Below are 13,801 nucleotides of genomic sequence, written 5' to 3'. Positions count from 1 at the left end.
CTCTTTGAACATTAGGTAGGCTTACCTCTGGGTTTTTGTTAGCACATCAAGAGCCATCAAGCCTTGTAGGACAGCTGATTTCATCTTAACTTTTGAGTCTAGGAGTGAGATATATCTCGTAGGCTTGGAAAAGAAAAAACTGATGATGATTATATATTGAGAATTTTGCAAGATGAAAAAGAATAATTTTAAGAAGGAATCCAACATTGAATAAAGGGAAAATAGTGTGAGGTTATAATCATTAACTTTATATTATACCAACAGTATAAAAAATGTAATGAAGGGCAGGAGAGATGTCTTAGTTGGTCAGGTACTGCTGAATAAACATGAGAACCTGAGTTGGATCCCTGTCATACATGTAGAAAGCTGGGTGTGGTGACATCACACATTGTAATGGCAGTGCTGGGAGGACAGACATGAGGATCCGTAGCGTTCGATGGCCACCCAGCCTAGCTTAATCACTGAACTCCAGATTCCAGTGAAAGACTGTGTGTCAAAAAAACAAAGTAGACAGCATCTGAGGAACAACACCTGCTGTTGATCTCTGGCCTTCACATGCACACACATTTATGCATATACACACATATGTGTGCACATGTACATGGACAAGGACACCCACCTGCATACATCCCCACAAGTAGTGCAGTAAAGCATACGGTTACAAGTATTGGTGTGTTTGTAAGTGGAACTTCCCTTTATATCTAGGACGTTAGGATGCTTTAATATTTGTTTGATGAGATTTCTTACATTTAAAAACGTTTGCCTACGTAAACAAAATTGTCTAAAATGCATTCTTAAGTTTTTAAAAGATGTATTTACTGTGTATGAATACTTTGCTCACATGCATGTACATGCACCATGTGTGTGCCTGTTGGATTCCTTGAAATTGGGGTTACAAATGGTTTTAAGCCATTCCGTAGGTTCTGAGAACTGAACTCAGGTCCTTTGCCAAAGTAACAAGGGCTCTTAACCCCTAGGCCATCTCTCCAGTCCTTTAAGGTATTCAGGAGACTGTGAAGACTCAAAACAGGTTTTATTCTAGAGACTAACTTCTTTCATTAGTTAGTTGTTAGACATCAAGAATAAATTCTTAAGTTCTTTTAGACTGGATGGAGTAGGCCTCCCTCTGTCTATCATGAGAAGTTATCATCAAACAACGGAAGGTATTTATATCTTTAGCAGGCTCATGTCTGAGCATTGCTGTGTCTGGTATAGCTTGTAAGTACCCTGGATATCCATGTTACAGTCTAGCTGTACTAGTAATCTATGGCAGTAAGAAAGCTTCTAAGTTTTAGGTGCGGCCCGCGTGTGGTGTGCTTGTTATTGGAGCATGTTTTGGGCAATTGTAAAAAGTCGTAGCTGAGAACACTACCTTTTGTGACTTGTGAGCATTCCTATCACACTTGTGTATATCCTGTATTCCTGGTTATACACAAGTTTGTTTAGTAAGGGATCCGGGATTATTGCTTAAGGCTGTGTTTTAGTTTTCTGTTGTAAAAACACCATGTCCAAAAGCAACTCGTGGGGAAAACGGTTCAGTTCATCTTAAAACTCTCCGGTCACATTCCCCACTGAGGAAAAGCAGGGCAGGAACTGGAAGGAGGAAGGAACTGAAGCAGAAGCCATGAAGGAATGCTGCTTACTGGCTTGTTCCCCATGGCTTCCTCAGCCTGCTTGCTTATACAATTCAAGACTATCTGCCTAGGGATGGGACACCAGAAGTGAGCTGGGCTCTTCCACACAATATTCATCAAGAACATACCCTCACAGGCTTGACTACAGGTAATTGGAGAGAGACATTGTCTCAACCTAGGCTTTTTCCAGATAACTCTAGTTTGTGTCAAGCTGACCAGAAAACAAACAAGCAAACCCAACTATCAGGACAGAAAGAAAAGAGCAGTACTGGAAATAAATTAACATTTCCCTCCTACATTAGTCATTGCCTGAGGCACCTCAGCAGATGTTTATTGTTAGATGGGTATGTCACCCTCAGGCTTTGAGGCTCCACAAGCCTCCTGCCATCCCCGTGCTCTCTCACTCCTGCTTGTGGTTTAGGATGTGAGTGCTCAGCTAACACTCCACCATTGTGGACTCTAGCCCTGACTCTAACTGATTCTGTAAGTCACCTTTGTCATGGTGTCTTATCATCTCCAGAACAGTGACTAAGACATGGAACAATTTATCTGGTCTGGTTTCCTAAGTTTTCATCCCTACAAGGAGGCTTTCTGTCACCAGCCTATATCTGTGGGTCCTTTTTTAAAGTGTCATGATCCCAATTGGTGGGTTCCTGGTCTGGGGGGGTATTCACTCAGAATAGACAGAGGTAAGAGTTTGAATAATCTGTTGGTATACTTCCTCTTTTCTTCCAAGATCCTCTACTTTTTGTCAGGAGTACAAATAATGAGGACCAGGTAGAGGTCTTTCTACCCTTTGGCCAAACCTCCCACCAGCCAGCCTGTTTTGAGACCAGAAGATGTTATAGTAAAATATCAGCCTCATTAGGTTCTCAAGATCAAATATATTTCTTTATTTACATCTTTAAAGTTTATTTGTATATGTGTGCTCGGGTACACATAAGTACATGTGTGCATACGTGCAGGTGCATGCAGATATCACTGCGAACTTGTGGAGGTCAGAAGACAACTGTGGAGCTGGTTCTCTCTTTCCACCTTCCAGGAACCAAACTCAGATTTCGAGACATACCCAGCAAGCACATCTACCTGTTAAGCCATTTCAGTAGTGTATGATCAAACATAATTTCAGTTCTTGAGGATGCACTGTAGCTGTGCATTCAAAGTAACACAGGGTATATCTAAGAGGAGAGGCAAGAAACAGTCTCTGGGAGTAGGAAGATACCTCCCTCTGTATTGTATAGAATCCTCTAGGAGGCTTGCCAAATCTTTAAGCAGGCTTGCCAGATTGGGATGTTCCCAGTCTATCATACTCTCTGGTGGTTCCAGTGAATTGAGTGTAGCTTACCCAAGGGGTAGAAACACTGCTTTGAACCCCCAGCTTTTCTGTGTTTCTCCTTCTCAGCTAGAGTTGAAGCCAGCTAGTGCTGTCTCTTCAGGGACATTGTCCTGCTTTAACTTTGTTGGAAATGGAATGCAAGTCCCTGCTACAGGCGCATTTCTGTGTACCTCAGTGGAAAAAGGCTTCTCAGGAGAGCTGCTAAAATGTCCTAGGCAGCTAGGTTTATCTGAGAAGAGGTTTGCCTGCATGGGTAGCTCTGTGTTTTTCCAGATTGTCATCTAGGTTAAAAGTGGAAACAGGCGATTTTTTTTCTTTGTCTTTGGGCCTCATGTGTGTAAGGGAATATAAACTATCTGGGAAGCTCAATTGGTGGCCTTAAAGATGGATTGTCTACTGGAAATGCTTGGGAAGGACAAGGTGAAAGGGGTAGAATATGAGTGGCACAGGAAGCAAGGTAGAAGTCCAGAGCAGTGAGACGGTCTGTAGCAAAGGATATGACTGGAGAGAAGTAAACAGCGTCCATGGTGCAGGGACGAACGCACCAGGAGATAACAGCATGCACCAGAGCTAGTGACCAGGAACATTCCAGACTGGAGCCACTGCACTGTTGCCACTGGCCAGAGCCCACTGGACAGATGCTTGCATAATTGAGTCTCTGAGCATCCTGCCAGCAGCACCCTCTCTACCCAATGCCTATCATCACCTAAGCCTCAAAGTGAAAAGAGAAGACACTGGAAAGTAATTGCTGAGATATGTGTGGGTGTGGCTTAATGGGCTCCTTTGAATTTGTCCTTTCCAGGCAGTGGCCACAGGACAAGGTGGTATGTGATTTTTTATTTTTTATGTTTTTCTAATTTGATTCAGAGTCTCACTATGTAGCTTTGGTTGGCTTGGAACTCACTGTGTAAACCAGGCTGGCCTCAGACTCTTATTAGAGTGCTGAGATTAAAGGTATGTACCACCACCACCACCCCTGAAGTGTGACTTTTACAGCACATCTTGTTTCTTTTCTTTTTTTTTTTTTTTTTTTTTTTGAGACAGGGTTTCTCTGTTTAGCCCTGGCTGTCCTGGAACTCACTCTGTAGACCAGGCTAGCCTCGAACTCTCGAACTCAGAAATCCGCCTGCCTCTGCCTCCCAAGTGCTGGGATTAAAGGCGTGCACCACCACCGCCCGGCAAACATCTTGTTTCATGAAGGGCTAATTTCTAACCTCTGTTCATCACCAGCCAGATTATCTTATGATAGATGTGGCGTGCTAGTGGCTCAGTGAGTAAAGGCACTTACCTTACAAGCTTGACAGCCTAAGTTGGCTCTGGGAATGAGAGAGCTGACTCCTGAAAGTTGTCTTCTGACTGCCACATGCATGCCATGTCTTGTGTGTATCTGTGCATGTCTTCTTACATGTAGTTCTGTATACAACTTCATGTATTACATGACTCATTAACATCTTAAATTTCTACCTATGGTTGTGTATTTTAGTATTATAATGAACTTTTGGTTGCTCTCAGGCATTCTGGAATGCTTCTGTACCTGGGCCAGTAGCATCAGCATGTTTCAGTTGATCTTAGCTGAACTTTGCCAACTTGTTTTTTCAAATGCTAATCTTGTGAGGCTTTGTACAAGGCCTTATGAACCTCACTCTGCCCTATTCTCCTGCCTTAGTGCTGTCCTGTGAAGGATCTGTGCATACTGTGGATGTCAGCTGCCAGAGTAGCTGGGGACCATCCAGGGATAGATGTGTTTCAACAAAAGCCATTGACATTTGTTTTTTGTTTTTTTGTTTTTTTTGGTTTTTTTTTTGTTTTTTTGGTTTGTTTTTGTTTTTGTTTTTGTTTTGAGACAGGGTTTCTCTTTATAGCCCAAGCTGTCCTGGAACTCACTCTGTAGACCAGGCTGGCCTCAAACTCAGAAATCGGCCTGCCTCTGCCTCCCAAGTGCTGAGATTAAAGGCATGCACCAACACTGCCCGGTGGCATTTGTTTTTTAAATTTTATTTTATGTGTACAAGTGTTTTGCCTACATGTATGTTTGTGTACCATATCCATACCAGCTGCCTAGGGAGGCCTGAAGAGTATGTCAGATCTCCTGGGACTAGAGGTAGAGATGGTTGCGAGCTGCCATGTGTGTGCTAGGAATTGAACTCAGGTCTTCTAGAAGAACACTAGGGCTTTTAAGTACTGAGCCATCTCTCCAGCCCCTGACATTTATTTATTTTTTTTAAGATTTATTTATTTATTTAATAAATGTATATGAGTACACTGTAGCTGTCTTCAGACACACCAGAAGAGGGCATCAGATCCATTACAGATGGCTGTGAGCCACCATGTGGTTGATGGGAATTGAACTCAGGACCTCTGGAAGAGCAGTCAGTGCTCTTAACTGCTGAGCCATTTCTCCAGCCCCTGACATTTGATTCTTAATGTAATGTTTGTATTCCTTTGTGTGTTTTAACTATGTTTATCTTTGCAGTGCTGGAGGTCCAGCTGAGGACTTCACACAAGCTAGTCAAATGCTTTACCACTGTGCCACATCAGCATCTGCTTTAGCCATTTGAAAATGTAGAAAATGCTCTTGGCTCGTGGACAGTACAGAACCAGGCCAGGAGTGGGCCACACTTGGTGCTTAGACACTGGTGTGTCCACTCAGCTTTAGACGGGAAGGATGAAGACTGGGTGCTGAGCGCAGCCCTCCCTCCACACACAGACTTGTAAATGTAGTGTCTCCACACAAAATGTGACACGGATTTGTCTTTGCTGAGTAAGCATTTAGTTAGGCTGGCTTGTGTTCCCAGGTCTTCAGAGGAGCAGCTGAGCCATGCCTACCGCCTGCTGATAACACAGCTGACCCAGGACCATGCTGAGATCCGCCTCTCAGCCTTCCAGATCGTGGATGAGCTCTTCACCCGCTCTCACCAGTTCAGAGTGCTGCTTGTTTCTGACTTCCAGGAATTCCTAGAGCTCACTCTGGGCACAGATAGTGAGCATCCCTTGCCACCCCCTCGGGAGGCAGCTCAGAGGCTAAGGCAGGCAGCCATGCAAGCTGTGGAAGGTTGGAATGACAAGTTTGGGGAGGCCTATAAGAAGCTGGCCTTGGGCTACCACTTCCTAAAACACACCAAAAAGGTAAGTGGGTCTTAGTAAAGTCCACTTCCCTGGGGTGGTTGAGGCAGGCCATCCAGTGAGTGAGAGAGCTCTTTTCATTGAGTGTTTAGGAAATTGCACAGGCTGGAAAGGCAAGGCTGCTGGACCAGCAGCATGTAGTAGAATGGAGGATGCTCCTAAAGGTCAGAACAGCCTTGGGGAAGAAAACTATATCTGGTGCCGGCCTGAGGGCGGAGCTGAGCCTGTAGGATCCTAGTCCTAGATGCCCTCTGCTTTAGGGTGGGCTTCCCTTTCTGGGACGTCCCTTTTCAGTTCTTGCTGTGGGCTCTGACTGGTGCTGTGCTTAGTAAGACACCATGCTCTGTTAGTTCTTTCAGCCCTCCTGTCACTGCCCACATGGGACCCTACCCCTGTCAGCAGCACAGGCAAAAGGCTGGGCCGTTCTGCATGGTTGTGATCCCTGTATGCTGTCTCCTATTCTCTGGAGTTCACTTCTGGGTGGTGGTTAGCCTCTGAGTCTAGCTGATAACCCATGACCTGCATTTAGAGGAGCACATTGTTTCCCAATATGTTACACTTGGCATTGGATGTCTTCCCTTTTCTATCTGGTTGAAGATGTGGCAAAATAAGGCAGCCTGGTCATGTATTGATGGCAATGTGTCTTTTTTTTTTCTTTTTTCTTTTGGGTTTGTGTTTGTTGTAGGCAATCCTAAACTTCCTTTTCAATTTCTCAGGTGGATTTTCGGGATATAAATGTTAGGACTGTGGCAGAAAGGAAGCGAGAAGAGGAGAAGCAGAAGCATTTAGATAAGATCCACAGAGAAAGTGCTGAACGGGCCAAGACAGAAATGGAAGGTAAGTTCCTAGGCTAAGCCCTTGAAACTGCCCCATGGCCCTCGCGTTTGTTTCCTAGTTGTTCTTTACTCTAGTCTGAGACCCATGCAGGCAGGTTCGCAAGGCAAGAATGCTTTGGGATGGGGTTGAGCTTTCACAGGCTGTCTGTAGCCCTTATGTCTTCTGGTGATTTGGTCTACCTGTAACTATCTAGCTTAAGACTCCCTGAGCAGAGAGGCTGAATCTTGGTGTGAATCTAGGAAGAAGTCTGCACTAGCTGGAGGCCATCTTGTCATTCTCATGTCCAGCATCGGTTCTTGCTAGTTCCCTTCCCCAGATCCTCATCCTTCCTGGGAGCTAGTCCTTGTGAGATAGGTCAGCTGCTCTCTGTTCTCAGATACAGGTCTTTGGTTCTTTCTGTGTCCAGGGCCTCCTTCACACACCTGCCCTGGTTGTCAGCCTTGAAAGCCTAGGCCTTGGAGAAGGCTGCAAGCAGACAGCTGTGCTGTGGATGGCTTACAGGAAGTGTGGCCTCTCTGGGACTACCATTGTGAGTGGAAGGTTGGCCTTTGGTGTCGGTCACATAGGCTTCCATGAGCTGCCACACAGCCATGATGAGAGATCTACTTCAAAGACTGAGTTTGCCAGGCGGTGATGGCGCACGCCTTTAATCCCAGCACTTGGGAGGTAGAGGCAGAGGCAGGCGGATTTCTGAGTTCAAGGCCAGCCTGGTCTACACAGTGAGTTCCAGGACAGCCAGGGCTATACAGAGAAACCCTGTCTCAAAACAAAACAAAACAAAAACCAAAAAAATCAAAGACTGAGTTTCTGTGCTAGATAGTTTATTAAAGAGTTGAAAGTATCATGATTTATATGCCAGCCCATTGACCCTTGGTGTCCTAGGGAGCAGCCTTGGCCATCTGTTGCTCTTTGGCTCAAGATGACACAGTAAGTAGGTATCTTTATGTCTGCAGAAATGTCTGATGAAATTGGATGCTGCCTGACAGAAGTGGAGAACTGCTTTAAGCTACTGGTGCCTTTGGATTTTGTTCCATACACAGAGGATAAATTCTTTGGTGAGGCATCTGGCATAACAGAGGACCACGCTCCTTGTACCTTGAGGCCGGACCTGGCAACTCCCCGTGAGTCTGGTCTCTCTGGACCCCAGGATGAAGAGCAGCCATGCTGTAGCAAGGACCTGGTTGCCTCTGCGTACCATGTAAGATCTGTCGTTGGTCAGAAAGCACTAGCCCAAACAGCCACACAAGACCCCTCCAGGGATGAGGACGAACACAGCGACCCGGAAGACTTCCTGCGGAGCCATGGGCTGGGTTCCCACAAGTACACGCTGGATGTGGAACTCCCGTCAGGTAACTGGCTGCTGATGCTGTGCAGTGCCTCCACGCTTTGCTCTAGCCAGGTGTAGCTCTCTCACTGGCAGTGGATTGTCTGTGGTAGAACTGAGACTTAGGAACAGCAGCTCCTTGAATTGGACTATGAGGGGAAGAGGGGCTTCTATCTGGTTAGTCTTTCCTGCTCTAGATTTCTGCCACCATGAGTCAGCTACGTGGGACTCTCTGCTATAGCCCTGTCTCAGTGAGGCTATGATCAGGGTACAGAGTCCTTGGCAGGCTGTATGGGCATCTACCTGGAGGGCCACCAGGGCCACCTTCTAAGAGGAAAATGTGAGCAAAGCCTGATTTCTTGCTGTATTTAGAATGACAGGCATGTGACAGACAGCACTGTGTTTGGCCCTGGATTGCAGCCTTAGGGTACAGAGGTGCTTTCTTGTTCATCCATCCATTGTTGCTGGACCAGGTGTCCTCACAGGTGCATGTGCTTACCATGTGGGATATGGTGGAAGAGCCTGGGGCTCTCCGGGATCCATAAGCTTTAAGTTAGTGTCTCTGAGGCACTGCACCTTGCCTTGTACTCACCCAGGTGCTAGTGAGGTCCTTTCTGGAGGCCCTGCCTAGCAGAGGTTGTGAAAGAAATGAAGGGCCTGTCAAGGAAAGGCAGAATGACAGGGGTCACTGAGACCCTGGGACTAAGAGGTGAGGACAATCCTGAGAGAAGAGACAAGAGAAGGTGGCTCTGAGAGATCTAGCCCTCTGGGTGGGAGCCATGACTGCATGGAGCCAGGATGATTGATATTGTCCTAGATTTTTCCAAGACTGTGTTTTTCTCTCAGTGTCTGAGACCAGCTAGGAATCACATTTCCAATGGGTTTAACAGCCTCTGCTACGTGTATGGGCAGCCTCAGCATCCCTCTGTGACGTACTATCTTAGTTTGGGTTTTACTGCTGTGAAGAGACACCATGACCAAGGCAACTCTTATAAAGGACAACATTTAATTGCGGCTGGCTTATAGGTTAAGAATCTCAGTCCATTGTCATCAAGGCAGGAGGCACAGCAGCATCCAGGCTATCATGGAGCTGGAGGAGCTTAGAGTTCTACATCTTCATCCAAAGACAGACAAGAAAAAACTGGCTTCCAGGCAGCTAGGAGAAGGGTCTCCAAGCCTTCCTCCACAGTGACACAGTTCCTCCAACAAGGCCACACCTCCTAATAGTGCCACTCCCTGGGCCGAGCATATTCAAACCACCACACTTTGCCTTGTTTTAGATGGTCTGAGGGTACAGGAGAATGAAGACAACCTTGATGTGCTCCATGCTGCTCGAGACTCACTCAAACTCATCCAGAACAAGTTTCTGCCAATGGTGTGCTCCTGGGTCCAGGTGAGGCAGGGCATCTGGCCTTCAGCAGTGAATTTAGGCTGAAAGCCCAGGCAAAGCAAGGATGTGGAAGGCGAGAACACTACCCTGGGTGGGAATAAGCATTCTCCCTCTCCTCAGCACTTTGTCTCTTCCTACAAGAAGAGGCATGGGCTCTTTGGGAACTGTCTGGAACCTTTGTGAGTCATCCTTTGTTTTACAGCGGTTTACCCGTGCAGGGACCTACAGTGGGTATTTAAAACAGGCCATTGACATGAAAATGGAACTGGAACTTGCTCTGAAGAAATCTGAAGAACTGAAAATTGAGTCTGGGAGAGGACAAAGGAGCAGGGTGAGTTCATGGAGCTGAGCCTGAAAGGTCCCAGGACCCTCCACTTGGCCTTTTGAACAGGCAGGCATCATGAGATTCAGAGGATTCTGGCTTTTTCCTTACTAAGTTCTGTGGTGGGAGTCTCAGATCAGCCTCTTCCAAGAGGGGACCCATCTGCTCTTCTTGGCTTGGGGTTCTGTCCTGTCCCTCAGCAAGTCTCGTGAAGTCACTCATGCCATGGTGGCTACATTCTTGCTGTTGGTGTCTGTTCAGCCAAGGATACTTTCAAAGTACTGAAAACCCATGTGTCAAGTGCTCCTCCCGAGAGCCCGAAGAATCAGTCTGTGTTAAATAGGTGGAAACTTCTGGAGAGTTGCTAGCAAATAGGAGATCGTGTCTTTGGGCAGGCCAGACAAAATGAAACCTACAGAGTGCTCAGGTGCAGTCAGAGGTGAGCATGAGCACTGTGCCCATGGGGTGGAGACCTGAAGATCGCCTGTCTGTTTGTGAGCAACAACAGGGTACTCTTGTGATTCAGGGGGCTGACAAAGTACTGTATCTCCCTGAGTGAAGGTCTGGTGTTAAGATAGAGCAGGGATACATGGGTCCTCTTGATAAGACTAGAGATGAGAGTCCAGGCAAGTCCAGAGATAGATGTAGGCATGTGCTCTGGGTGCCTGGTGTGAGCAAAGATGCAGTTCTGAGTGACCTAGGAGCCACAGAGGCTGTCCATGCTAGATACACTGGAACTGGCTGGAGAGCCCAGTACATTTCTATGCCTTGGAGAGGTGCTACCCTTGGTGTAGGAGTGGCTCCTGTGCCTGGGCTACGTGGAACTGGGTTCTGCATAGGTGACCACAGAACTGAGAGGGATGGCTGGTCTTAGGGGAGTTGGGCCTTGAGATTTTGATTGAAAGACACAAAACTGCCACAGTCCAGGCTCTCTGTGTCACCCAATTCTTTTCAGAGCTCCAGTCAAGCTGGAAAGCAAGTCATCATCATCCCATGTTTCTCTCAGCTAGTTTTAATTTAAAAATCTCTGCATTTGTGTGTGTGTGCGTGTGCGTGGGTGTTCTCTTCTTGTACCTTGTAGGTCCAAGGACAGGACTCAAGTCCTTGGCAAGTGCCTTTTCCTGCTGAGACATTTCACTGGCTCCTCTCAGCTGGTTTACAGAGAAAACAGACATCAGAGCTGTCACCGCCCTATGGAATCCTGTTCTGAACCCAGATCCTAAACCTGGACAGTGAGCTTAGTCCCTGAACCTAGACTTAGTGCAGAGATTTTCAACATGTGAGTCACAACCAGTTTGGTGGTCAAATGGCCCTTTCACAGGGGTCACATATCAGCTATCCTGCATACCAGATATTTACATTATGATTAACAATAGCAAAATTACAGATATGAAGTAGTAAGGAAATAATTTTATGGAATCACCACAACACAAGAAACTGTACTAAAGGGTTCTTGTATTAAAGGAAGGTTGGGAAGCATTGGCTTAGAGGTTAGTGGGTCAGCTGACCTGGGCAATCTGACTTATAAATTCTATTTTGGAAGGTATCTTTGAGGTGGACTTAACTCTGTCTTTACTGAGGTAAAGATCAGATCTGAAGCCATCCCTTGCTCCAGCCTAAAACCAAGGGCACTCCACATCTAGCACTTAGAGCGCCTGCTGACAGGTCTGTGGCAGCCAGTAGCTACATTGAGGATACAGTTGAGGGGCTGGAGCCAGAGGACACAGGAGGGAGCTCTGCAGCTGCTTGATTGGTGCCAGCTTTGCAGAGGACGTGTATGTGATGTGGGCCAGCAGAGGGCGACCTCGCTTCTCTTTCAGTCAGCCAGCACTTGAGTTTATGGCAATCATGGGAATACAGTGCCATAATTGAGGCTGTCTGGCAGTGTGTGGTATATGTTGTTAACATCTTATGAGAGTTGCATTTTGTTGTGTCACCTAGCTAAGTCAACTTTATGAATTTAGAGCAACATATTTACAGCGGAGAGCATTTCTATAGCCATGAGGAAAGTGACAGCTCCGGCCCTCACTGCAGCTGTCAGGAAGAGTTTGTTTTGTCTCTACACTCAGTATTCATAGTCATCAGTGATCAGCTTGGCCAAGACTGTGCCATATGGGGCTACCTTTCAGGGTGACCTAACACCCAGCCTGTGAAGTGAGGCTACCTCACTATTATGCTGTGTACCCCAATTCATCCCTGAAGAACTCATTCTGTGGGACAGTCACCTTGCTAGTGGACCTTGGCAGTTAGGGGCATCCTTGGATAGCTAGTACTCCAGAGAGTGGCCACAGAGCTTTGAATACTCTTGGGTAGCACAGAAGGGTTTTGCCAGCCTAGGCATTGCTAGCCTGCATTTCCTTACTGGGACCAACACCAGTGTTGGGGCTGGCAGGACTCCAAACCCTAAGGGTCTTAACAGCCTGGTTGTTCTCCTTGTCTTGCAGCTTTGTCGGGTGGATAATGCTGGGTAGTGTTGTATGCTGTTGCCTTACCCTTATCTCTTATCTCCATATTTCCTGACTGCTGAGTGGTTGGCTGCTGGAGGAGACCTGGGCAGTCTTCTTCCAGCCTACAGGACACTCATGAGGCCTTTGTGGATGATGGTACGACTTCCTGGGTCTGGGTTCTGCATTTAGTTCAGCCAGCTTCAGGGGTAGCAACTTGCATCCCCAGAGCCCAGGTAAAAAGCTCCATGTTGTGGCTTGTGCCTGTATAGTAATAGCCATGCATTCAAAGCAGCTGTGTGGAAGCTGGATGTGGAGGTAAAAGCTTGTCTTCCTAATTACTTGAAGGGCTGAGGCAGGAGGATCATTACTTCAAGACCATCCTTAGTTATAGAGTGATTTCAAGGGGTGCCTAGGCAATTTTAGCAAGCCCTTGTTTCAAAAATACAGAGGCCTGGGAATTTAGCTCAGTGGTAGAGTGCAGCTTAGCATGTTTGAGGCACTAGGTTTAATCCCTAGTATTACACCAAAAAGAAACTAAGTAGCTTGCCTTGACTCCTGCTAGCTCTCCTAATCCAGCTGCAGTCCTAGATTTCTGTTGTGGCATAGGGGTAGTGGGCTCAGAGTAGGTCATCACTGGACATAGCATGACTATGTCAGTACTTTGGCTGCCAGGACTGAGGGCAGTTTCACTGGCCATTTACAGACATGGGAGTCGAGACCCAGCACTGTAAAACTAAACACAGTCCTTTTGTGGTACACGGTGGGCATTCGGGTTGACATGATGCCCAGGGTCTGTCCTGTTTCCACTGTCCCTTGTTGCACCCAGTGGCGACTAGCCTGATCTTACCCAGATTAGTACATGTACCCCTGTGTATCTCAGCAGATAGATGGCAGCTCTCACAGCTGAAGCCTGGCTACTTCCATTTGTGCCTGCCAGGACCTGCTGTGAAGGCAGGCCCTTCCTGGTGTCATGGGAGTTCTCTGGTCACATAGGTTAGCACATTATCCCAGGCCATCCTGTGGGTATGTAGGGCTGCCCAGGCCTAACAAGATAGTAGCCCTTGGACTGAGGATGTCCTACCTTCAGTAGGAAGGCAGATACTGCTCAGCTCTGCTGTCAGTTGAATGGACACTTCCTAGACCTGTCTCTACAAACTGATTTTTAACGAAAGGCACTGCTCTGAAGTCCTTGGAGATTTTGCTTGCAGCAGCTGGAGAGCGAGTGAGTCGCTGTCTGTAGATGAAGTGATTGGCGGCTCCCGGACTGTGAGTGGCAGCGCCCAGGCTCAGGTGAGCAGTGCTTCCCAGAATAGATACAGCAACTGCCTATCTACACATCGCCCGCCCTTCCTGCAGCTGGTGGGCAGCTCCTTGCAAGGCTGCTGCAC

General features: G+C 47.0%; 1 protein-coding gene across 2 annotated transcripts in view; it reads left to right on the top strand.

Annotated features, from left to right (window-relative positions):
* Uvssa (UV stimulated scaffold protein A) overlaps positions 1-13,801 on the top strand; it is a 37,741-nt gene that overhangs the window by 3,444 nt on the left and 20,496 nt on the right. For both annotated transcript variants that reach the window (XM_028758245.1, XM_028758244.1), the window contains exons 3-7: positions 5,766-6,096; positions 6,810-6,930; positions 7,884-8,279; positions 9,535-9,647; positions 9,847-9,975. In XM_028758245.1, the coding sequence (XP_028614078.1) occupies positions 5,766-6,096; positions 6,810-6,930; positions 7,884-8,279; positions 9,535-9,647; positions 9,847-9,975 (1,090 nt within the window). The remainder of the gene's footprint in view (positions 1-5,765; positions 6,097-6,809; positions 6,931-7,883; positions 8,280-9,534; positions 9,648-9,846; positions 9,976-13,801) is intronic.

This window comes from Grammomys surdaster, unplaced genomic scaffold (assembly GCF_004785775.1).
Source record: "Grammomys surdaster isolate TR1022 unplaced genomic scaffold, NIH_TR_1.0 126187, whole genome shotgun sequence".
In the NCBI taxonomy this organism is placed as follows: domain Eukaryota; kingdom Metazoa; phylum Chordata; class Mammalia; order Rodentia; family Muridae; genus Grammomys; species Grammomys surdaster.
The sequence above is the reverse complement of the archived record's forward strand: the minus strand, read 5'-3'. Positions and strand labels throughout refer to the sequence as shown.